The following is a 24,874-nucleotide window of genomic DNA, read 5'->3' as shown; positions in this document are numbered from 1 at the left end:
ATATTTTATAAAACAGCAAATATGCAAATGTCCTCAATTAGCGCTGTAAAACCATGTGGGGGCCTAACCTATTACCAAGCCTAATTGTCATGAACCCTATTTTCCCATTAACACATCACAACACATAATGGTGTTTTCATATCAGCATCAAGATACTGTGACCAATAACCAACCAACGTTTATGTATATAGCCCAATTCTCAAGTCACAAAATTTGTTTTTGTGGGCTTTACAGAGTACATACATCCTCAACAACTCCCTCTGTGCTTTGACCCACACCAGTATGTCTACATAATGGTGTTAAAAAGTGTTCAGAAAACTTCATTTTTTGCACACTTTCCATTTTAAATAGATAAAATAGCAATTTTCAGTCCATCATTACACTGACTTTTTTTTAAGTACCAACAATACAATTTAATATTCTTAAACTTCAAGCAGCTTCCATGTTACAACTCTGCAACAAAGACCTTATTGATGAAGTGTTATTGAGATGCTCACCCTTCCAATAAAATGGTACCTTACCCTCTAGCTGGTTCTAGGATGGACAATTAAGAAGTGAGGAAGCAGCTGACCACAATTTGGACTGCTACAGCAAAGGGTCTGAATACTTTTGTGAATGAGAGATTTCAGTTTACACTTGAATTTAAATGACTAAAAGGTCTGTAAATGTGTTTTCACTTTATCATTATGAGTCCTTGATTGTACACTGAAGGGAGATCATTTAAAATTAAATGAACACAATAAAATAAGCAAAAGAAGGTGAACACACTTTAAATAATTCAAATAAAAATCTGGAGATAATCGTTAAACATCGACTGGAAGTGTTTTACTTGAAGCATTCAAAAAACGTAGGTCAAATGTGAATATGTACAGCAACTGCAGTTTATTGAGCTGAATGACTTTTGATTGGCCATTACAAACATCACAAAGCAAAGGGTAAATATAACATATTAAATGGACAGTTGTGAAAGGCTTTCAATCATTAAATGTCATACAAACTGAAGAGTGAGAAATGGACATTTTTGAGAATAAAACATCACTGATATCATCATCATCTACTTAAATCCTGTCACTGCAGCAGGTGGACATGACAGTATAACATTTTTAAACGTACAAAAGGGAGTCAAGGGGAGTTTGGTCTTTATCTTTCTCTCTTTTTTTAAATAAGCTCTGAAGAGTACTGATGACCTGGTTGGAACAGGTCTCAATCATCTAGGAAGTCATCATCAAGGTTAACATCTGTGGTGTCGATGTCATCCAGCTCCATGTTATCCAGGTCCACCTCCAGCTCGTCTAGAGTCTACAGAAAGACACACAGGGAAATTGTGATTCTCTTAAATGTCCCAGCTATATGATTTTATGTCAGTTCCACTCAGAAGTGTATTTCTAGAACCACTAGAACTACTTCAAAGTAGTACTTGAAAATTTGTACCCTTGCAAAAATCAACAATGGATGGTCTTGCATTCACAACAGCTCTAGATTTATCTGTAAGACCTCACTCGTACTTGGACTGCTTCTTCCCCGTAGATCATGCCGAGTTGAGTTCCATAACTAATTAATCTACACCATCAACATGTCTCTTAGACCCCATCCCGACTAGACTGCTCAAAGGTGTCTTACCTTTAATCAACATGTCCATATTAGATCAGATCAATCTATCTTTACTAACAGGCTACGTATCACAGGCTTTTAAGGCTGCTGTAGTCAAACCTCTACTCAAAAAACCTACTCTTGACTCAGAGGTTTTAGCCAATTGTAGACCAATATTCAATCTGTCCTTTATCTCTAAAATCCTTGAAAAAGTAGACTCAAAGCAATTATTTGAGCACCTGCAGGATCAACCTATATCAATATTTCCAGTCAGGATTTAGAGTACATCATAGTACTCCTCTTTCCACTCACCCCAAACGGTCCAGGCAAATGACCGCCCACCCTGAACCTGGTTCTGCTGGAGGTTTCTTCCTCTAAAATAAGTTTTTCCTTTCCACTGTTGCCTAGTGCTGCTCAAGTGGGGTTGTCTATATAATTCTGTGTATATTCTCTCTCTCTCTCTAATTAAGCAAAAGAGAATTAGAAATAAAAAAAAAAAACTGAGGGAAGTTCTACCTCCTTTTGTGAGTCTGAGAATTCAGGAATTTCATCCTCTTTGTCCACTGCTGCAGGAGTAGATTCGGGCTGTGAATGTGTGACAGCTGCCGCTGCAGCGACAGAAGCTTCGGCCACAAAGGTCAACTCCTCGCTATCCTGTGTCTTCCAGAAGACAATGAAAAAATTAAGTTTGATCAAAAAAAGCACAGTATCCTCTGGCTTTTATTTCATTTATTAAATCCTAATTTTTACAGAGTGTGAATACCTGCAAATGTAAAAAAAAAACTGCCAGGTTAACAGAAGATGTTGGATACTGTACCTTTGAAAACTGAGGAATGAAGGTTCCTTTGGGCTCATATCCTTGAGCCTCCTCCAGAATATTTCTGTCTTCATTGGCCTGAAAGATATTATTGAGTCCGTTAAGTCTAGGTGAGAGGATAGAAAAGAAAGAAACAAAACAGCCATTTTGTCTTTTTGATTTCGAAGTAGTACAACTCACTGTTACAAGAGGATAGTCTTTGGCGGGCCTGGAGCTGCCCAAGCAGGCCTCTCTCAGGTAATGCTCAGCTGCAAAGGCTTCTTTGAGTCCAGGAAACAGATTCTCATACTCTGTAGGGTCTGCTAGAGATTCAGCCGCCTGTAGGGACGATTCAGTGCAATGTGTCAACAGTGAAGAACAACACGCGCATATCCAAACACCAAAAACAGTGACTTTACCCTGTCACACATTTTCTTGTTCACATCCTGTTAAAGTCATAAGTATTTTACTGACGAGACTGTTTTTCTTAAGCCTACCTTTTACACAGCTCACTTACTGTGGTAAAATGTTTCCAATAAACTTTAACTGAACAGCAGAACTGACCTTCTGGTTGACTTTAGCCAGATTTTCCCTCCACAATTTGACCACACGAGACACCTGGCTGGGTAGGTAAGTGCGAGCCAGGAATGCAGCTTCAGGTAGTCGGTTCGTCCTGATCAGAAGCTCCAAACACTGATCAAGTCTGTGGCGAGAGAAGACGATATGGTGAACAGTTAACAGCCGCCACAATGCTTAGGTCATTATGGTCCATTCCCTAATTTGTCCAACCTGTGCCACCAACTTTTCATCTCACACATTTAATACTCACTTTCCCTGCAGGAAGTAGGTCATGAAAGCCACATTGTTCTTTCCGTCCCTCTCTGCCCCTTCAGCTAGCTTGCCCACCATAGTGGCATTACCAGAGGCTGTGGCTAGGAGCAGCAGGCCACCATAATCCTGGGCGTGATGAAGGCACTCCTGAGCCAGTCCAAATTGGCACTTGCTGATAGCCAGCTCTGCAAGCTGCTTCCATTTCTGCTCTGACTGTAGGAGACAGAATAGCAAATATTGTGCAGTCAATAATGACGTTATGTGATAACAATGTCCAAACTCTTACAACCTGTCTGGCATTGTTTAAGTATTTTCTTACCTCTGCCTCCACAGCCAGCTGGTAGGCTATCTTCAACTCTCCCAGTTGCAGGGCTAGCTCAAACCTATGTTCTGGGTCTGTGGACACAGCCAGTGCCTGCTGTTTGAAACCCTGAGGAGACAAAGAAACAAAACCCATCAGTATACAAATACCACAGAGTGGTATCTCTTATCAAGTTAAAAAAATAAGAGAAAAATGTACTATCCCTGTATCTGTAGCCGTTTGTCATTGAAGCTGAAGCAACCTGACTACAGAAGAAAATGAAATGCTAATACATTTTCTTACCTGTTTCTCCAGGAAATGGGCCACCCTGGTCCTCTGTTCTTTAGGAATTGTGGGTAGCACCTTGTCAGCCATTCCAAAATCCCGCCTCATTACAGCTGTCTGGTACTCCAGGACAGAGACCAGCAGGGAGTAACTGACAATGTTCAGCTCTTTGTCTCCCAGGTACAGACGGTCATCTTTGGGTATGTAACCCAGCAGGTACATGGTCCTGTAGGGAGAGAAAGCAGCAGGTGTTCCAGAGTCAGCAAATGTTTACAGGTCAGCTGGCATTTTTTAGACTTTGCATGCAATGGTGTTTAAATTAAAGAAAATATTCTGTATTCTCACCTATCTAGATGAGCAATAGTGACAATTTCTCCTCCAACATAGTAGTTTAGTCTGTTTACAGAGCTTGTGTAAATGAAGCAGTCTCCTACCCAGAGGCCAGTCTTCACTATTTCCTGTATCTCTCCTTGGACCTGGACAGAGACAACGAGAGCAGGGTGGTTTATAAAAAGGCATAAGTATATACGGGATGTAAAAGGTAGAAAGATGGGATATACAAATTAAAGTCTAAACAGTCTAAACTGAATTGCTAGTTTAGTTTTTTTATGCTAGACTACAATATATTTGTATGAAAGTGAGGAAAATCTACATCATTAAAAGATGTGTGTATAGATATGCAAACCCACCTCGAAAGCATCTTCAATACCATCCTCTGTCACTCCTTCATTGTTCTCTTGAGATGCAGCTACTTTATCTGCCAGGTAACGCAAAATGAAGAAAGACTCCTCTGTAGCAATGCACACCAGCTCGCCAGAATCTGACCAGAAGATCTGAGCAAATGATAAGCGAGGCAAAAAGAGAAGATAGGAATCAGACGACAAGTTTAAATTGCAATTACCTTTAATAAAGACTTGATTTGAGAAATCGAATGTGGCAATAAGCCTCCCTTACATGTTTGGGCTGGATCTCAATGCGGCGGATCAGCTCTGTGTTCTCCCAGTCATAAAACGCCAGGCCATTCACTGACCTCACCCCAAGCAAGAAACCTCCATAGATACCTGCAGGAAGAAATGAGAACACGTGCTGTGAGGAAGACAGTAGAAACAATTCACTTCCAAAACCACAGGTCTGCTACACTTCTATGTTTACATTACCTTCAGCTCCAAAGTCAGGCTTAAAAGATTTCTTTTCTTTAAAATTTTTGAAGATTTTGACGACACTGTTGCTTTCTCTAATGGCGTATCTGTAATTCAAGAAAGTGTTGCAATCAGCTCTCAGCTCTCTAATACAGACGTACAAAACAGGGATATATATCACCTACATTAAGCCATTTCAAACTGAATACTTACTCAGAGGAGTCATGTGCCCAGACAAACTCTTGTGCCGAGCCGAAGCTCTTGTTCCTTAAAGCCATGGCTGTGTAGATGATGTACTCTCCATCGCCACACACCACAACAAACCTAGTGCACACAGAAATTCACAATATTCACCACTGCTCTAGTTACCAAAGATAGACATTTGTGGTGCTTACGTCTGCCTGTTTCTGAGGAAAGAAAGTCCTAACAAGCGTGAGTGTACCTTCCGTTAGGGTTATGCTGGATGGTTTGGGGGTAAATCTCACAGCTGCCCATGTCTTTGACAGCCAGTGGCAGCCTCTCTCCATCTTTGATCTCAGTATCACCCATAGCCTTCAGGTTGGCCTGCTGTATTTCACTGTGTTTGGCCCAGATGATTTTGCCATTAGTGTCCATAGACATAGCCGGCTCCTCCCGACCAACCTACAAAGTAGAAGGAGAGTGGGAAGTAAATACAGCTATAATTACCTCAAAGGTTTTTATTTAGTTGATATTCAGTTCTTATAATTTCTTCATGGTCAGAGTTACTTTATAGTCAAGATAATATCTCAAGAATCACTCTCTTCGGCTCACCTTGATGATGATGCTGCCTTCATCATAGCCTAGTGCCACATTGTTGGAGCCCCTGAGGCCGCACACACACCACACTCTCTCCATACCATAGTTCAGTGTGCTCTCTAGACGGTAAGTGCTCGAGTGCCAGATACGCACCGTACCTGGGGAGAGAGAGAGAAACAACAGTGTTACACAAAGCAACAATTAAGAGATGCAGCATGAAGATGTTTGTGCCAGAGTGGGAGGGCTTCCTGCTCACCATCCTCTGATCCAGTAATGATAATGGGCAGCTCTGGGTGGAAGCTGACACATGAGACATTCTGAGCGTGTCCCTCCAGAGTCTGAACACAGGTCTTGTTCTACAATACAGCGGAAGACAGTTGAAACATTCATAAGTAGACACAATGTGAAAAGATGCCCAAAGAGAGGTTGTGGCAGATCAGTGAGGTACACACATGTCATTATTTTAATTACCCTGTCCTGCTTAAATGCTTATTATTCAAAGGGTCTGTGTTCTGAACCTTCTGTGAAGAAAGTAAATTATAAAACAATACAAAAACATTGTCTAACCTGGTAGTCCCAGATCTTGACTTGACGGTCATCAGCCCCAGAGATGAGGTAGGGCTTATCTCCTCCACTGTAGTAGTCAATACAATTGACTCCTTTCTCATGGCCTTCCAAAGTGAAATTGGGAGACGATGAGCCGAGCTGCCAAACCTGAAACAACCCAGAGGACACAACAGAGAATCACAGATTGCACTTAGAGACCTTAGTCTAAGATATACCGTATATTCAATGTGAGAATTTGCTTATGCCATAATCATTAAGAGGTAATAGTTCCAGCAGCAAAGTAGACAACAAGACATTTAATCAATGTCTACCTTAATTGTCCTGTCCAGAGAGGCACTGGCAAACTGGTTATTATCCTTTGGGTTGATGACAATCTGCATGACATAGTGAGTGTGGCCCTCAAACACTTGGCTGCATGACCACTTCTTCTCCCAGTCCCACAGCTTGATCAACATGTCATCTGCACAGGCACAGAAAAACATTCATGCATATGTAAAGAAATATATATATGCATTGGTAATACATACACAAAGTGACATGACAGATTCACAAGCATACCACTGCTGGTGAGAATGTAGGGCTGGGTTGGATGGACAGCAATGCAACGGATGTAATCAGAATGGGCCTCAAACATGTGGACCCGCTCCAAGGTGTTGTAGTTGAATACACGGATCTGCATGTCATCCTGTGCAAGCCGAAAAAAAGGAGGAAGAGCTGAATATTCTCTGATTGCATTAAAGAATAATGACTAAATGCTGACAGAAGATCACAACAACAAAACATCACTAACTGATTTTAACATAATGAGAAAAATATATATCAAGATAACATCTGTAGGCTAAACACTGTGATATGACTTCACTTTTGAGGTTTTAACTACATATGACCAAAAAACCACACCACATTATACACATTTAAGCCTGTGATGTCTTTATAGCACTATAGTTTGGAATCGCAGGTGTTCAGATTAACTACTGTTAAGATCTTGAGCTTGATCCCAGCACAATATGATGTAACTCACCGCTCCAGTGATGACCCAGTTCTTTCTTGCCACAAACTTAGAAGCTCTGACAGGGAGGTCACATACTTCAAAAGTCTTGACGAGAGTCTGGACAAAAGAGCATTACAGATCGGGTTATGGTTTGCAGCATTACTACAAATTGTATGTGTCAAATAAATCTTTGTGAATATTGACATAGTCATGGGAGAGGTACACAAGGTCAATAGTCAAGTAAAAGTACAAGTGCCTACAAAAAGAGTACAGATAGTCCACTAATATTTAATGTGCAGCAAAAACTAATGAATATGACATAATAAAATTTAAAATAAGAGCAAAACACTGTTAATATAGAGACTCAGTGTGGAACAAAGGGTGGAGCTGCTTTTTACTACTTTGTGTCCTGACAGCTGGTTATTCCACGATAAACATAAGCATTTTTTGTTAATTATGTATTATATATTAGGTATAAATAAGTTCGAGTACACTACTTTACCACCTCACATCAAAATAAGGATGGTCATTCAGCAGTGTTCCTAGATTGTCTAGTGCAGTCTTGTATGGGACTTTCAGGGATTAGTTTTCTTACCTGTGTTTCATGGTTCCACACACAAACACTGCCGTTGTACAGACTGGCCAGCATCCATGGCTCAGTTGGGTGAAGGTCCACACTCTTCACTCGGTCTGACCTGGCTGTCAGCCTGCGCTTAATATCCAGCCTCAGAGGCTGAAAAGACAAAAGACATCGGTGTATTTTCATGTGCCGATGAAATTCTCAATATTAGCTTAAGTTGTCATATTGGGGTAAAAACTCGCAGTGGTAGGACTGATTACAGCAGCCGTTAGCATGCTAATGTCGAGGATAGAAGTTGTCCTAGAAAATCTGTACTTACACATGATATCATACTTACTTCGACAGCTAATTCAACAAACAATTCTGAGTACACGTAAAGCTAGCAAACAGCCAATGTTAGAAAAGTTAGAAGTCTTAAGTTACACGTCCTCATGCTAACTAATGCTAGTTAGCCGCTATGCTATTCACAAGAATGCATTATTATTTGACACCTCCCCAATCCACGGTCGATCAGCGGATTCGGAAAATGTATGCCGAGACAAAATACACTCTAATCTTTTTCAAACGCCTCTTACCATGTTTTATCCCCGTGTTGTCACAATAAGATTCGCTGAATGTATTGTGAACAGTTGCAACCGGGGTCCAAACGTAGCGATGGCAGCGAACAGTGCAGTGGATACTGACGTGGAACTTCCTGAAAGCCAGTCTCGCGAGAATTGCTCCCTGGAAGTGATGACGTGACATGAAGTCAGGAGCTGCTGCTTTGTGCCACGATGACACAAAGACTCAGCAACATGTTGTGTTATAATATAATCTAATGATAGACTCTATGCAACTATTCTACTTTTAATGATCTGCTTAGGTCAAATACATCAAAGCAAAATCTTTAATGCAAGACTTTTTTTTTGTAATTGTGAATTGAGTGTCATCACAGTCATTGTGGTTGTTATTCATAAATTTAATTGTGCAGGCCTATTCAAAGGTACCTAGTGTCAAATTGTTGCCCCTGGGCGAGGAGGTTGCACTCTACTGCTGTATGTTACATCATTAATAATAATAAACACAAACATTGATCAAACAAGTGTCTTTTTAAGTAATGTGGTTTGCTGATTGAGTTTATTTATTTATAAAAGCTGTGGTTCAGTCACATTTTCACATGCAGAAAGTGAAACACGACACATTTAGATTTATTTTTCTGTAATATAAATGGTTCAGAGGTGTATTTTCTGAGACTCAAATCCATTGTTGTTATTGTTACAACAACATTGGAGAATCTGCTGGAGAAAATTCCACTAGTGTAATGCAGTGTATACCTGATGAAAAATGTGAAAATTACAAGGGATCTAAAAGTTAATTCATTATTAGTTTTTGTGCTGTTGGCTCTGTTACCATACATTTATGCTCTTAAACTCACTTATGAATAAGCAGCCATATTGTGTAGGGCACAGTACTTTCATTTTTTCAGATGTTAGGTATTGTCAACACCTGCATACATCAACATCCTTCATAATAGGAACGGGTTTGTCTACACAATACACAACAGATATCTTGTGTGAGAAGCATCTTTATTCCATGTGTTCATAGGTCTGAGGATCAAAAAAAGATTTTAACACAATAAATTAAAATGAAAACAAATGCTTGCCTTTTATTCTTTTCTTTTGAACACCTGAAGGCAAACTGCAGCTTCACACGTCAGCTCCTGTGAATAGAATGAGAATTGAACATATTGATGTTGAGATAATTTGTACATTTTATCTATGCTTTACAATCAGCTGTTCAGCTGTGTGACACAGCTCACTAATCCAACACATCTCTCTCAAATCCATCACACCAGCTCTGGTTCAACTCTTGATGCAAAAATCTCATGGCCATGAGTGATGCTGTCAACCCACCAGGTAGAGTTTGTCTCCTTCGATCCAGTGTTTCCAGCCACGGTTGGCCTTCTCACCTTTCTGAGTGCACACCAGCTTGTCCCCCTCCCAGGTCACCAGACTCTACAAGACAGCATTTATTAAGCCTCCAATGTCATCATAATTGCTTAAATTTCCTAAATAGGCCACATCTCCCACTACCACTTTTATCATCCCTAGGGTCACTTTTCTAACTGTTACTGTCACTATGAAAGCTCACTAGTTGCTTTTATGCAAGTCCATTTTTATTTTCTCTTCTTTTGGACATAATGTACTAAATGAATCAGTGTAGAGTCTGGACTGACTAATTTTGTACATTCAGTGTTACATGTTGAAAAACTTCACAAACAAGTTTTCTGATGTCTCAAAGTTATACAGTACCTATGAATAACAGGCATTTTAAGACATCCTAATGAGTGTCACTAGAATGTAAAAAATACAAGATACACAAATTACATTTTATTTTTTGCATGATATATTTTATGATTATGTTTCAAAAATAAATAGATTTCAACCCTCCCAACTTTTTCTATTTTCTTTCTTTGTGGCTTGATGATGAAAGCGGTAGGACTGGCAGCAACATGAAGGTGGCAGACACTAACAGGCTGAACAAACTAATGAGAAGGGCTGGCTCTGTTCCTGGTGTGGAGCTGAACCCTCTTCATGTTGTATCTAAAAGGAGGATGCTGTCCAAACTACTCTCATCCTGGATAATTCTCCCACCCACTACACAGTCTGGACAGAGAAGCATGTTCAGCCAGAGACTGATCAGTGCTCCACAGAACGCCACAGGATATCCTTACTGCCAGAGGCCATCAAACAGTACTCTGTCAGCTGGGAGGAGCAAACATAAATATGATAACATATTCATTTATTATTCCTACCTAGACTGTTCTAGACCCTATTTCATCCATCCTTTTATTTATGTAGGCGTGGATCTTTTCTGGTTGTGGTTATTTTGTTTTCTTTTTAATTCAGAGCATCTGTTATAAGTCATAACAAAATCCCTCTGGGCTTCATAAAGTTTTTTGAATCTTGAATAAAATGCATGTGGCTATCTAGTAAACCATTGGCAACAAGTTTTGTCATTTGAGAATAGTATTTAATCATAGCACTATAAGCCAACCAAATGAGAGGCTGAAGATAAAAAACAAGATATTTAGTTCCTATTTTTACTGAACTATCATCTGACGATTTCCACATGATTACTGGTGGTTTTAATTTCATCTATTAAAGGTCAACCCACCTTGACGTTTCGGTTGTCCAGTCCTTTGGTGTACTCATCAAACTCCACATCTACAGTGAAGGCGAGGTCATAATTTCTGAAGGTGCTCATTGTTTTGAAGTTAAATTTATCTCCATCCTGCACAACCACTTTAGTCTGAGACAGCGAGATGGCAATTTTTCTTGTTGCGAAGTCAATGTCTACGGCAACAAAACAAAACAAACACTTTATTGTAAATGCTGTTTTCAGACCATTCAGGTTTCAGTGCATAAATGCTATTCTACAGATAAAACATGAGGTAACATCAAGTGTTTCACTCTCTTCTATGGTTAATTATTACGTTTTCCATTTTCCATCCATAACAAACAAATAGCTGGCAGAACATGTTTTTTACTGAAAATAATTTTGCCTTTCAGCAGTTACAGTTAGACAAGAATCTGCTGTGAAATCACATAAAAACAAACGAAGGAGAAAAATCCACTGTTGTCACAGAACGATCGAGAAAGTGTGAAATTGACAAACTAGTTGAAATTAAGATTCTTACTTAATGCTTTCAAATAATCCTCAAATTTCTCATTGGTTTCCAGTATCCATTTTCCACTGAAGTCTGCAGGCATGATGGCAGCTGGTGACACTTTAACGTGTAAAGGTTACACAGTGTAAGGAGGGGGAAGGTGCAGGGTGTTGTCCTGCCTTTATATGAGCTGGGGGCATGAGGGCAGAGGACTATTCTGTGACTTTATAGCCTGAAGGGGATTGGTGGTGCAGTTGTTTTGGAGAGGGAGGGGGAAGACTCACTCTTTTCTTTTTGTCTCTACACAGTCATTGGGTCACACACAAACCTGTGCACGCGCACACACACACCACCATTTTGCTCACGTGCACCCTTCAAGAAATACACAAGAGTAGCTGTTTTGTGACATCTGTCAACTGCGTCTCAGGGTGCTCGATTGTTTTCCATGAACACAAATGCTACACCAGTTAAAATTAAAGTAGACATGGTGTTGGGGTTATACATTTGTAGTTCATTATAAAATAAAATAAAATAAAATAGCCTAAAGTTGTACCCTTCTGATCATTACAAATTCCCTGCTTTGAGTAATAATTTGTGTGTGTTTCCTCTTTTCCTGACAAAGGCTGTTAGATTTACTCCTATTTCATAGATAAAATGCAGAATCTATGAATATACTGTATATCTAGGAACATTGTTAGGAAACAAGATGAGGTTTGTTTGTTTGTTTGTGAGGGTAGAAGAGTCAGGAATCAAGCAACTTTGAACAGACATAACACAGGGCAGCTAAGGCCATCAGGGACTGGGAAATCATTAGGTGATTAGAGAGCCCACTAGGATTATTGAAAGTGCGGCGTTAGACTCTACCAGCTTAGTTAATATGTCCAATCAGGGAAATCCTTCCAGTGCAGACTGTCAGACTGGCCAGATCTATAAAGACCTAGTACAAAGCACCTGATAAAAATCCCCCACAGTAACAGCATGAAGAAAACTGAAATCCCTACAAAGCCATGTGTGCAGGCCATGAACATGTTCCATTAGTTTAGGATGTCTTGTTCATACTGATACATCAACTACTAATAACTATAGACGGCCATAACAACAAAAGCTTCAACCAACACAGTAGTGTGACATTTGGCTTTAGAAATATCAGATCATTGATTCATTTTGCAGCATGCTCTGCTGATTTTATTGGTCTACAGTATGTAAAACATGGCTTAAACCAAATACCTTCCATTAAATGAAGTCCACTAGTGCTGGTGTGGCCCAACTAAACAAGGAGGGGATTTAGTCTTAATTTTGAAGTCTCTCTTTTCAATTAAGTTAATATTTTTTTTTTTAAAATTGGTGCTTCAGGAGATGCTTCTTTAAATGTAGTATATAAAACATGGAGTTCACTAGTTGTAATTGTTATAGCATGCTGGTAGCTGATACATCAGGGAATTTAACCAGTTACACAGGGTTGTTTAGAGCACGTGGGTGCTGGTGAAGAGGAGGTGGACACGGTAAACAGTTCTCACTCTCACTGTTCTCTCTGTTATGGGCTCAACTCAGCTGGAGACTCTCCCACATTTAAAAAGACCCTAATTAATTCTAATGAGTTACTAAAAAGTAAGTATTGTTAAGATTACACTATATTATTTACACTGTAGAGTGATGGTGGATAAGACAGTGTAGTTCACCCTAAACAAACCTAATCCTGATGTCAGAGGGATTCATGCTGCTAAGTTTCTTTTAAGGTGAAGGCAGAGCGTTGCCAGAGTGTTTCTAATATAAACCTGGTAACTACTAGTAGGATTACAGGAGCTAAATGAGTAGGGATAATGGCTGGACTGCTGAGACGGTAGGGTCAACCATGGTAGTTTCGTCTAAACAGACACATTTAAGATCACATTGGATCAAGCTGCCAACTATTTAATCTTTGCTTGGGTCTCAGTTTAAAAGTACTGTAGAGATGGGTTTCCATGGAAACACTCACCCTACTTAATCGGCACATGTGCAACCAAATATGATGTGTATTATTTATGACTAGTGTTTAATATTTTTCTTTTTCAAAGTCACCGAGATTATTCTACACGCTTTCATCTCCCCACACCTTGACTAATGTAACAGTCTTTTCTCTTTTGCCTTGATCAAAAATCCCATAATAACACATCTGCGAGACTGTTAACTACAACGAGGTCATATCTATCATATACATCAACGAGAGGTGATCCACCTTTTGCAGCCAGCCAGTTGTTTTTAATGTTCTTTAATGTGTTTTATGCTCATGTGAAGCAACACACATTTAGAAAAGTGCTCTGTAAACAGATGATTATTATTGCATTTTTGTTATTACACCTTAGTAACTATAGCATTGGCATAATGGCAGACAATGGCATAAGATGCTATTTGTACACCCGCCCTGAGGGAGGGCGTAGTTTTTTCAACCAGACAAGGCAAGAGCTGGGAGACATCATCACTAACAACCCTTGGGGAACCATAAACAAACAGAGCCTACAGGTAGACGCTGGAGTGCTGGCAGGATGTGAATACGCAAGATGCAGCAGGAGGCAGGACAGCAGCAACTAAAGCACAAGTGAGTAGCACAGCTTACTGCTGTGGTCAGCTAAAATTACCAGCTGGTCCATGTTTGGTGCTGCATGCTTTGGTTTATTTGGGAATATGTTTTTGTGAACAACGTACCAGCTAATAAAAACCCCTAGGTTAAAAACAGCACACTTTTCTTTCAGTGTTTTTATCTGATGTGATACAAAGACGCAGGTTTAACCACTCAGAAAAAAAGACAAACGACACTGTACAAATAATCAATATATAGTTTCATTTATTGATTGAGTAATTTATTTTACTGTCAGTGGCAGTGTCCCAAAGGAATTGGGAAAGGACATATATAAGCATATATAAGCATCGTGTGTGATAATCATTCTGGAGCCTAAGCATCAGTAACAAATATCTAATGTAACAAACCTTTTACATTACTGTTCTCTTCTTGGTTCTCTTTACTGTGTCCTCCATGATGTGCAAGGACTGCTCATCCCAGCACACTGCAGTATGTAAGAGTCCAACATATAATATGCGAATCAAAAGAGCACCCACCCTGAGACTCACACACCGCGCTGTATTTGGAGATGTCACATAATACACACACTGACCTGTCCTTTAGTCTACTGTGTCTGGATTTGGTTTTGGCAGAGAAAGGTAACAGTCTTCATAGAATATAAAAGTGTAGTAGTAACCAAGTGATACAATGACTACACCGAGTGAAGTGTGGAATGAAAGAGAAGCTGGACAGTAAGATAGGTCTGGTGTGTCTCTGTTATCCAGTGTGAGCTCGGGGCATCGCCTCATTCGATGAGAGTAAACCTAAGTCTTCCTGAAGACCTGCTTGCACACAGCTCCTCTGGCTCTCAGCTCCTGCAGACAACAGAAGACATAATTACAGTACAAATTTAAATAATAACATCAAAGTGTTGTCTTAGCAAACAGGAATGACCAAAAGGAGGATTGAGCCAAAGGTATAATACACATTTTGGGGTTATTTTTCTTTCTCTCATGAGCTCCTGCTGCATGTGCTCACAGTTAGGAAATGAAGACCTGTAATGTGTAATGCCTTTTCTGCCACCAGAGGTCACTGTCACTCTGCATTCAAACTCTCTCCCAGCTCCTGGGACACTTGTGCTAATAACTAATTTCATGGTGGCTGATTGAAAACATCTGTTGGCATCACTTAAACCAAATAATTTGGCAGATTATTTTTGCTTAGCTTTGATGGCAGTAATCATACAGAGGAAAATCTGATAATGCTGAGCAAATGAAAATGGTAATGTGCTAGTGATTACTTTAAAGTCTTTTCAGATGCTAATGCTTTCATTACAGACCACAATGGGGCCACACTGTGATGAATTTCACAGAGGAGATGTTTTTTTAAAAAAAAAAAAAAGTTACTGAAGTCCTTGTGGCATAAATTAGATTTGCAAAGTCAAGATAATAACACGGCGGAGGCTGATGTTGATATGTGCTACAGTGGTGGAAGCCTCCGTGTGTTATGAAAAGACAAATAAATTTGATGCTTGGTCCGGATAACTTTTCACTCCAAAAATCTTTCTGTTAATTTAATTTTAATCTCGCCTTATTTTGTTGGACCCATACTTGTAACTTTCATGAGCTACTTTCCCCATGTGCATGCAGCTCATACAGTACAACATACTGTGACTTCTGCTTCTGCTAGTGGTCTAGTTCAACCTGGAATCACACATTCAAATAAAAGTCAAATACATGCAATGCACATACACTGCTCAGAGGTATTTTGGATTCCGATTAAACTGTCCAAATTACATCTGTTAATATTCATAGAAGGAACTCACCAAATGAAGCTCTTCTCCCTCCAACCAGTGGGTCCAGCCTCTTCCTTCAATCTCCCCCTTCTGCACACACACCAGCTTGTCCCCCTCCCAGTTGATCGTGGTCTATCAGGGTCACGGACACACGTGGTTAGAATACATATTGCGTGAGTGGAGCATTTTTTGAAATGAAACAAAGTAGATGCATGTTTCCTTTCATAAATTCATATATTCTGAGTAAGAGGCTCAGTCTTCACCCAGCGCTCTTTCAATAATTATTCAGATCAAGTGTGTGCATAGAGGCACACATTACCTTCTCTTTCCTCCAAACAGCTTATAGCTTATCTATAATCAGCCTATCAGCAGACAAAAACGGTTTTTCATGGGGGACCACAGATAAGCCTTGATCCCATTAAGTATTCAGTGACATAAACTGATTAGATAAAAGTGAGTCTTTTACAGTTCTTTCTGTGCAGCGTCTGACATCGGTCTTTACATCAGTTCACTGACAAAAGTGTGAAAAGTTTGAGGAAAGTTTCGTAATTAGGTAGGATCATACGCTCTTTAAAGTCTGGAAGATGCAATAGAAAAAAGCCTTTTGATACATCTACAGGTTTTGCACCCACAGCAGTCCAGTTTTGAGAATTTAACACAGTGCATCATGTATTTGATCCTCTCTGAATGCATTTGTCCAAACACTCACTATGCATTTCCTGTCATCCACTGCAGACAGATCCTCCTCAAACTCTTTGCCCACGTCGAACTCCATGTTGTAGTTTCTGAAGCTACTGAGGGTCTTGATGATCATATGGTCCCCATTCTGGGCGATTTCCTTATCAGGCTTCAACAACTTGGCGATTTTTCTGATGGCAACGTTTATCTCTGGCCAAGCAATATGGGAAATGAGTGAGTCAAGTTACTACTATTACTAATTATAATAATAATAACAGAAATAATAACAATAATGATAGTTAAGACTGCTTGGAGGCAAACAGGTAGGTCTACAACATCCTGGATAATTACAGCAAATCCTGGAAAACCAAAGTAGTGTCAGTTGTGATAGGTGCAATGGGACTGATTAAGACAGGATTCCACGGGACCAGATCCCAGACAAGCCAAGTGCATTACAAGCACAGGAGATTGGAGAGGACATCACACATCCTACGCACAGGCCCCACCTAGATCTGCAGGATCTGCCGATGATTCTGGTCCCGACTCGGAGACATCCCGTGAGAACCTCGAGAAGAACTACTACCACTACTATTACTACTTCTTCTACTACTACTACTACTACTACTACTACTTCTACTACTTCTAGTAATTCATTTTGGTAGTGTTCTCATGCGCTGCGCAGACAGGACTCATGTCAGACTGGCTATATCTCACCACTGACAGACCAAACTTTCATCTACTTCCACAAAGCTCTCAGTAAACTCACCGAGAGCCTTCATGTAGTCCTCGAAGTGTTCATTGGAAATCATTTTCCAGTATCCGTTCAGATCAACCGGCATGTTGCCTTGTGCTCGTTTCCTTCCGTCCGGTGAATGAGGGGGCGCCGCCCTGGACCGCGTCTTGGGATGGAGTGCATCACCTGCTGTCAAAAGCTCCAATTTGAACTCAGCTCACATTAATCCGATTACCTGCCGGGTTTCTTCCCAGTTCCCTCCCACACTCGACACCACATAACCCCTCAACACCCACCATGCTGTCCCTGAGTGACTTACGCTTTGGATGCTGCACTATATGCTGAATCTGCTCCACTCCGCATGTGGGAACTGGCTGAAGCTTTTTATATGACACATATTATATGAAAGAACTATTTGGAGCAGGGTTAATCATGATGTCGGGTCATCAACAGTTGGAATAACAGACACAGATATCGATTCAAACACCGATATAAGTGTGTGCATCTGGCTCACTGGAGCACCAATTGTGCGTAATGTGCACAGCGCAAAACCAGAATTACCTGAGCTTGAAATCATCCAGTTTTGCACAATAGGTCTGTCACATCTTTTATTTCGCCTCAATAAGTCAATTAACTTGCTAATCTTTCTTTTGGGCCAGCTGCAGCCAACCCAGTGTCTAGATACTTTCCTGACTGGAACATAAAGACGCACACATGCATGTTTTTTCAAAGGATGCCTGTCGGTATCAGTTGCACGTTAGGGCTTTCAACCATTGGCCTCAGTGAGAAAACACCTCCTGTAGCTGAGCAACTGTCAGGATTACTTTAAATCCTTGGGCTGAAAAAATATGGGCCTCACAGACACAGTGTGTGGATGATAATGGGGACACTGAATAGATGCAGAATGAAATGAAATGAAATGCTGCTGGGAGACGGCTGCTGAGTGCAGACACCCACACTGACTCTCATACCAGAAACATTTTAAAATGGGACAGTTTTCCATTTTACATGCCAGCAATCCTGGATTTGTAGACTTTTGGTAGTGTCGCAGTCAGAATCATGAGGCATTTAAACAGCATTCAAACTTATTTTAAACAGGAAAAGTCTCACACGTCTTCATTCATACTTGCATTTTAAACATTATTCATAACGGTTGTTTGAATTTAATCCCTGGTAGTCATATTATTATTATTATTATTATTTATTTTCCTGGATTTTATACATTTAAATACAAACAGAAAACATGAGTCAGACATTCCAGCTCCAGATGTAGCACACTGCAGTCCAGTGGAATTAAACAGTTTCTGTTTCCTGGAGTAAAAAACCTGATATGTGACTGAATTCAGACTTCAAGTGGTCCCATCTTCAGCTCGGCGCTGTAGCAGTTTGTCTACATCAGTCATCCAGGCTCTTCACGGTCTGTTGTGCTTGCTTGGTCAGTGGCCTCAGCACTGTATCCTTATTTCTCCTCTCGCTTTCGTCTGTGTAGAGGTTGTGCTGGTGAATATATTCTATCACAGAGTCGGGGATCAGGTATTTCACACTGAGGTTCCTTCTAAGAGCTCGGCGCACCTCTGTGGCGCTGATCTCATTCTGAACCCATTCCCTCACCAGGAAAATGTTTTGTCTGTGGCGAGAGAGCACGTCCGACTCGTACACGGCCCGGTCAGGCTGCAGCCTCCCTCGGCTGATGCAGATGAGGCCGAAACGCCCGACTACCTCCTCCACGTGGTCGTCCCTCCACAGGCCGGGGATCTTGAAAGTCTCGAGGAAATCTGCTCCACATAGGAGTTTCAGCTGAGGAGAGGCCTCTGAGGGGAGAGGCCGAACAAGACACTGTGGTGAGGAGAAGCCTTCTACTTAAAACGGAAAACACAGATCTTGGAGGCTAAAGCAAGTCAAAGCACCTATTCCCAAATATCATCGACGGCATTAAGAAAATGTATTTATTAAATGAAATAAAAGAGCAAGGATATAACAAATACAGCAAAGCTAACGTAGACTACACATGTAAAGCACATGCACATTATGTGGGATTGATGCAAATCCCTCATAATGTCTGCAAGTACTAATTTGGCAATTAGCACTAAGTACTGCTGAGCTTGACTCTGAAGTGTTGTCCTAAGTCAAACTTTGACGTGCTGGTGGTGCTAGATGTCAGTCAGGATCCTCTAGGGAACTCTGAACGCCTGTTTAAGGACTGACCAGTCAGCACTATCAACATGAGAAGAACTCTGCCAGTGTAGCAAAACCAAGTTAAAAACACACTAGAAAACATGAGATGAGGCTCTTACTTGGGAGGAAAGTGGTGTTTCCATTGAAGTTGTTGTGCATTCCTGTTCTTTGCTCATACTCCTTTAGAATACGTCCATACTGATGCCTGCCCAACAACCAAAGGTATGACACAACGAGTGAGGTAGAGTCCAGTTTAATATTTTATATGGTAATACAGAAAATTCCTCTTCTGACAACTGATATTCTTCTTAATATCAGTATATTTTGTCATCAGTCATCAATTTGAATATCATGAAAAAGTAATTTTTTCATTGCTGAATTCATAAAACTGAACTCTCAGTTATTCTAGATGTGCCTTTTTTGTATTAACTTCATGATTATGGCGCACAGCTCAAGAAAGTCACAAATGTAGTACCTCAAAATATGGGAGTGTTTGTGTAAATTACTATTCGTACAGTACAAATACTGTGTAGCTCTGTGTCTAGCTCAGTACATGCCACAATCATGGGGAAGGAGGTTAAGCCACAGAAGGTCATCGCTGAAAGGGCTGGCTGTTCTCAGAGTGCTGTATCAAAGCACATTCATAGAAAGTTGACAGGCAGGGAAACGTGTGGCAGGAAAAGGTGCACAAACCTCAGGGATGACCTCAGCCTTAAGAAGACTGTCAAGCAGAGCTGATTCAACAACTTGAGAGGGCTTCATAAAGAGTGCAGTGATGTCTGCAGGAAATGGCCTAAAACTGCTGCTTTCCTAGAATCAAGCCCAACAAAAAAACTACTGCACTGATGCCCAATGGTCCAAAGTCCTCTTTTCAGATTAAGGAAATGCATTTCTGCATTTCATTAGGAAATCAAGGTGCCAGAGTCTGGAGGAAGAATACAGAGGCACAGAATCCAGGTTACTTGTAGTCCAGTGTAAGGAGAAATCAGATGACTCATCTGTTGATTCATCTGGTTTCTCTGGTTAACCTCGGTACTTAAGTGCATGTAAACACGGTCCATGATATTACTGTGCTTGATTGACTAACTTTTGTAACCTGGACCCTATGGAGACTCTATGGGGCTATTGTCTGAAGGAAGACGATAAACACCCGACCTAGCATGACAGAAGAGCTAAAGACTACGAACAAATCAACCTGGTCTTCAGTAGCACGTCAACAGTGCCACAAGCTGATTGCCTCCATGCCACGCTGCTGATGCAGTAATTAGAGTTAAATGAGCCCCGACCGAGTGTATTGAGTGCGTAAATTAACACAGTTTCCAGAAGATGGACACTCCTGTATTGCAGACTCTTTTTTGATTGATCAAATATTTTAGGAGACTGGATTTCTGTGAGCTATAGGCTGCAATCATTACAAATAAAACAAATTAATAAGACCTAGATTACAGGGGTCCACTTTTTAAATTAAATGACAAAGAAAGAAAATGACTTTTTTCAAGATATTCTATTTTTCTGGGATGTTCTAAAACATCTAGTTGTTTTATTCCATGCATGTAGTGTATCATCATTTTATGCATTCCTATCTAGTGTTTTCAATCTGAACACAATGTGAGTGTAAACTTCTGCAATATAGAACGCGTCAACACTCAGACAGGACTTGACATCTTCTCATTCACAATGCAGCACCTCTGCCTGCTTCTCTTCACTCATTTTCATGTATTAGCCAGCCTTTTGCTACTACACCACTCCCATGTGGCCCATGGATTAAACAGCCTGTGCCCCTAATTTCACCTCAAGAAAAGCACAGATCTGACGAAGATCCAGTCTAGTCTACCAGCCCTCAGGACTGTAGTCTATAATTTAGGTAATGTGGCAACACTCATGGCTACATAAACAACCGAAGCTGATATTAAGAAGGGAGGAGGGGGGAGAAGCAAAGGACAGTACACTTCTGTGACCTCTACACATACTGTGGTAAAACTAGGACGTGTCAGAGGAGATAAAAGACTGATGATATATCCAGTCCTTGAAGACGGATGTAACAGAAGACAATGGACAAATAAAACAGCTACCAAGTACCTTTGTCTGTGCACATAAACCTGTACTGAGATGTGCTTTCTCATGACAGGGTCATCATCTTATTGCATTTCCATCTTTCCTAACATGTTAGGAGTAAAGATGTATGATTTAAAGAAACATAAGATTTAAAAACGGCAAAGTAAATCCTTATGTGTAGCATATTATAATTACAGCCCAGACAGGTCAATTCAATTGTCAGCTGGTCCCAGAACTTTGACAAAATGTACTTTCACAATATCTGTTCGCCCACAGCAATAGCATTTCGCCTGTACTCAGGCGCCTGTACTCTGCACAAATGGTCTTATTGTGCAGTGATTAATCAGCAAAGCAGTCTGAATTATTCAGTGAATGGACAGGGAATTACTGACTGCAGTTATTCTAAGAAACCAGCATAATAGTGAGGTGCTTTTCCAAGATCTGACAGCAAACATTGGTACAATCCTTCAGTATTCTGCATGTTCTCCATCTTATGGCGTGGGGTATAAAAAGATTTTGACTTTGATTCTGCAGTTAACTTGTTCTATACCTCATAGTAACCACAGTCTCCGTCCAATCTGGCTGCTGGCTCTCCCATTCATCAACAGTGACCCAGTTGGAGCTCTGAAGCGCAAGCTTTGCCATGGCAATGCGGTGCTTAGCCAGTACCAGGCTTTGCTTTCCATAGCCGTCACTCACTGGAGACACAATGCCACCCACCACCTTGTACTGGCCTGAAGGGATAGAAGATTAATACAATTTTCTCTGGGTCAGGAGAGCTGACACAGAAATGCAATATAAACGAGCAGATAAAGCAATCTGTAAGAGAAACGGATGTTAATACTATTAGTGCTTCATCAGATCTCAAATCTGAAGACAAATGCTCCGACTGAGCGTTTTACAACATGTTGGTAAAATATCTTGATCAAGACACGAAGTGAAACACTATAAAATAATTTAGAACTGCTTATGCATTAGTTAAAAATTAAAAACTTTAAATATCCAAATAGTGCTAAATATTTACATTGAAATTGTTTAAAAACCTCCAGGTGCATAAGAATAGAAACAGCTCCTGTCTGCAGCTTAAAGTAATTTCTGATGACTCAAACAAGTCAGCTGGTGTCTTATAGGTAAGGGGTCAGTGTAAGAGCATTATTTATGTTCCTGCCCACTGTGCATAGAGTGATAAAGTATCTTATATGCAGAGGGCTGCCTGAGGACCTTCATAACTTCTATGGTATAATAATGTAGTTACGACTACATGGCCAGGCCAGTATTGTTATTCAGAGCTGCTTTAAGATGTAAATGGTCCTAAATGTTACTGTGTTTAAGACATGGGACGGTGTGGCAGCACCCGTGAGGACACACGGTCCACAGTGACTGCGCTTTCTCCATGTAGGAAGAACAAAGACTTGTTTTAGGTCTCTGCAGTAGCCAAACACCGATGCATATTAGCACCGTTAAATAATGTTAAACATTAGGGGACAATACATACATGCATCTGTGAGCTCCTGAGTGGAGCTCCTGTAGACACTCAAAGAAAACATAGACACAGCTAACATGTTTACCTGACAGTGTACTATAGTTCTTCTTTCTTTAAATTCAGACCTAATTTCACACTGTGGTTGTAACGTCTGGATCTGACCTGTGCTGTGCATGTGGTCCCTGGCCAGCTCAAACAGCCTCATGTGCTGGTTGGTGATGGGATTAAAGGAGCCGCAGGCTAACAAGACTAGTGGCACACGGTGGATGGCCATGTTGGTTTATCTGCTCACACCATGACCAAAAAACCTGAGGGGAAAAGAAGGAAGAGTCATCAACGGTGTGCGAGTCAGACGATGGCACAAGAAGGTGACATCATGTTTCATTTATGTAAATAGGGTGGCTAGGATATTAGAAATACCTCAGTATAATGCACTCCAGTACTCCAGACGCTGTGACCATTGAACTACCAAGATAGTCAAAATTGAGAAATTCTAACCTAAGAATTCATGGCAGAACTGCTATATTGATTTGCATTAGATTGTGCAGTTGTACCTAATATATACCATATACCATATACTATAATTAACTAAAGACACGTCATGGCATTTTGCAGTGGTCTGCCTTAGCCGCGTTAACCTATTTGTCATACAGTGAGCATTTAACTCAAACCACCTTCAAATATATGAGCACAGAATTAGTGTAGGTGCTTCCAGCGAGAGGCAAAACCCGTACTATTCACAGACCTGTGCCCATTTATCATCAGACACACATTGTGCTTAGAAACACTAGCAAGAACAAATGTGTTGGCATTTACAGGAGTCAGACACTGGAGGAGGGGACCAACTGCAGGGGATCTGGGTGAGAGGGATGTGTCATCAGCTGAACAAATAGCTGATTTAGCCAGCCACTCAGGTTGGTACGGCACCCAACTAAACTTTTGACTAAACTTTTATCTACACGCTTTCATCACCCAAGACTTTCCTCATCTCCTAACAATATTAATGAAAAAAAAAAAAAAAAAAAGCCCAGACAACTTTATTAAAATCATTTAAACATTTTATACATACAGTATTGTTTCATGTATGAGTATTTACATTCATTTTCTGTATTTTCCATCTATTTATAATTCATTTTTTTGAGGGGTGCTTTAAAATCTAAGTACCACTTCATTACACGTACATGTTCTCTAACTATATGACTGTATGATCACCATCGATTTACTTTTATTTTAGTTATATAACGGAGTGGATACGACTTATACTGGCGATCAGTGCTTTCTTTAACTTTGCCATATTGAGTGTGACAGCCCGACTAATAAACTCCGAGCTGTGATTATTTGAGCATCTTGAGCCAGACGACCTTGAAAAAAAAAATACCGAAAAGAAAAGAGCAGGTGGCTAACATTTATTAGCTTAGCATCCCAAACTACACGCAAAACAACACACACACACACATTCAAATGGCTGTAGAAATGAAACAGAAGGTCAGTGCATTCAGTCGGTCGCATTACTAAATAAGAAGTGTTTAAAGCTAATAATTTGATTACCTTCTTTTCACATTGTTGCTGTTAAGTGAGTGTGTTCCACTTATTGCCCTCCGTGTATCCGAGGAGCTGTTGATCGATGGTTCCGCAGAGAAAACCTTGCCGAAGTGCGACCCCTGGTGGAAGCAGATCAATGAGAGACAGAGCTCTCCGTGGTACTGAAATGCACTTCAGGAGCTGTTGACAAGTGGGTTTTGTAATTACACACAGCAGAGATTCTTCACACTCTCGCCATGAATTAATTACTCGTTTAAACGCTTTGCTACAATATTATAGTTAGATTTACTCCAGTGCTTCCTCTGATTTTGTACCTGCGGCCAACAGCTTCCCAGAAGAAACCTTCTATAATAATAAGCTGACCTTTATAG

The 24,874-nt window shown here is 40.4% G+C and overlaps 3 protein-coding genes across 5 annotated transcripts; all 3 read right to left on the bottom strand.

Moving 5' to 3' along the window:
• Window positions 1-857: 857 nt before the first annotated feature.
• Window positions 858-8,558, bottom strand: copb2 (COPI coat complex subunit beta 2). 2 transcript variants are annotated; one of them, XM_026375071.1, is made up of 22 exons: window positions 8,433-8,558; window positions 7,873-8,010; window positions 7,308-7,394; window positions 6,845-6,971; window positions 6,598-6,746; window positions 6,287-6,433; window positions 5,976-6,075; window positions 5,735-5,877; window positions 5,385-5,584; window positions 5,156-5,266; window positions 4,961-5,049; window positions 4,758-4,864; window positions 4,493-4,636; window positions 4,149-4,279; window positions 3,822-4,029; window positions 3,537-3,647; window positions 3,216-3,430; window positions 2,951-3,089; window positions 2,588-2,725; window positions 2,408-2,485; window positions 2,107-2,250; window positions 858-1,299 (listed from the first exon to the last, which is right to left on the bottom strand). In XM_026375071.1, exons 1-22 carry the CDS (start codon window positions 8,433-8,435, stop codon window positions 1,204-1,206), a joined length of 2,805 nt encoding a protein of 934 aa, XP_026230856.1. In that variant the 5' UTR covers window positions 8,436-8,558; the 3' UTR covers window positions 858-1,203. The 2 variants fall into 2 exon arrangements, with proteins under 2 accessions (XP_026230856.1, XP_026230857.1); XM_026375072.1 differs by having other exon boundaries at window positions 2,107-2,244.
• Window positions 8,559-9,405: 847 nt separating this feature from the next.
• On the bottom strand, window positions 9,406-24,588 carry nmnat3 (nicotinamide nucleotide adenylyltransferase 3). Its single transcript, XM_033326458.1, has 12 exons — window positions 24,510-24,588; window positions 23,124-23,269; window positions 22,029-22,212; window positions 19,543-19,628; window positions 18,646-19,059; window positions 17,282-17,434; window positions 16,547-16,725; window positions 15,868-15,969; window positions 11,537-11,639; window positions 11,014-11,192; window positions 9,750-9,851; window positions 9,406-9,556 (listed from the first exon to the last, which is right to left on the bottom strand). Exons 2-12 carry the CDS (start codon window positions 23,233-23,235, stop codon window positions 9,503-9,505), a joined length of 1,668 nt encoding a protein of 555 aa, XP_033182349.1. The 5' UTR covers window positions 23,236-23,269; window positions 24,510-24,588; the 3' UTR covers window positions 9,406-9,502.
• On the bottom strand, window positions 14,681-17,354 carry LOC113172367 (retinol-binding protein 1-like). 2 transcript variants are annotated; one of them, XM_026375304.1, is made up of 4 exons: window positions 17,282-17,354; window positions 16,547-16,725; window positions 15,868-15,969; window positions 14,681-14,917 (listed from the first exon to the last, which is right to left on the bottom strand). In XM_026375304.1, the coding sequence occupies exons 1-4, from the start codon at window positions 17,352-17,354 to the stop codon at window positions 14,867-14,869; spliced, it is 405 nt and encodes a 134-aa protein (XP_026231089.1). In that variant the 3' UTR covers window positions 14,681-14,866. The 2 variants fall into 2 exon arrangements, with proteins under 2 accessions (XP_026231089.1, XP_026231090.1); XM_026375305.1 differs by lacking the exon at window positions 14,681-14,917 and adding an exon at window positions 15,641-15,745.
• Window positions 24,589-24,874: the final 286 nt, after the last annotated feature.

This window comes from Anabas testudineus, chromosome 17, assembly GCF_900324465.2.
Source record: "Anabas testudineus chromosome 17, fAnaTes1.2, whole genome shotgun sequence".
Taxonomy (NCBI): Eukaryota; Metazoa; Chordata; class Actinopteri; order Anabantiformes; family Anabantidae; genus Anabas; species Anabas testudineus.
Note: the sequence above shows the minus strand (reverse complement) of the source record. Positions and strands in the feature narration are given on the sequence as shown.

What these genes read in the sequence shown, in the direction of transcription:
- copb2 (XM_026375071.1), bottom strand. An exon ending in TGGGCACATGACTCCTCTGA is followed by an intron (nt 5,050 to 5,155) that starts GTAAGTATTCAG and finishes CTTGAATTACAG; the next exon opens with ATACGCCATTAGAGAAAGCA. An exon ending in AGCTGGCTGTGGAGGCAGAG is followed by an intron (nt 3,431 to 3,536) that starts GTAAGAAAATAC and finishes TGTCTCCTACAG; the next exon opens with TCAGAGCAGAAATGGAAGCA.
- LOC113172367 (XM_026375304.1), bottom strand. Translation starts at nt 17,354, where the DNA reads ATGCCGGTTGATCTGAACGGATACTGGAAAATGATTTCCAATGAACAC. An exon ending in GGACTACATGAAGGCTCTCG is followed by an intron (nt 16,726 to 17,281) that starts GTGAGTTTACTG and finishes TTGCTTGGCCAG; the next exon opens with AGATAAACGTTGCCATCAGA. An exon ending in AGGGAGAAGAGCTTCATTTG is followed by an intron (nt 14,918 to 15,867) that starts GTGAGTTCCTTC and finishes TGTTGTCTGCAG; the next exon opens with GAGCTGAGAGCCAGAGGAGC.
- nmnat3 (XM_033326458.1), bottom strand. Translation starts at nt 23,235, where the DNA reads ATGGCCATCCACCGTGTGCCACTAGTCTTGTTAGCCTGCGGCTCCTTT. An exon ending in GGACCACATGCACAGCACAG is followed by an intron (nt 22,213 to 23,123) that starts GTCAGATCCAGA and finishes CTATCCCTTCAG; the next exon opens with GCCAGTACAAGGTGGTGGGT. An exon ending in GGATTATTTGAAAGCATTAA is followed by an intron (nt 11,193 to 11,536) that starts GTAAGAATCTTA and finishes TTGTTGCCGTAG; the next exon opens with ACATTGACTTCGCAACAAGA.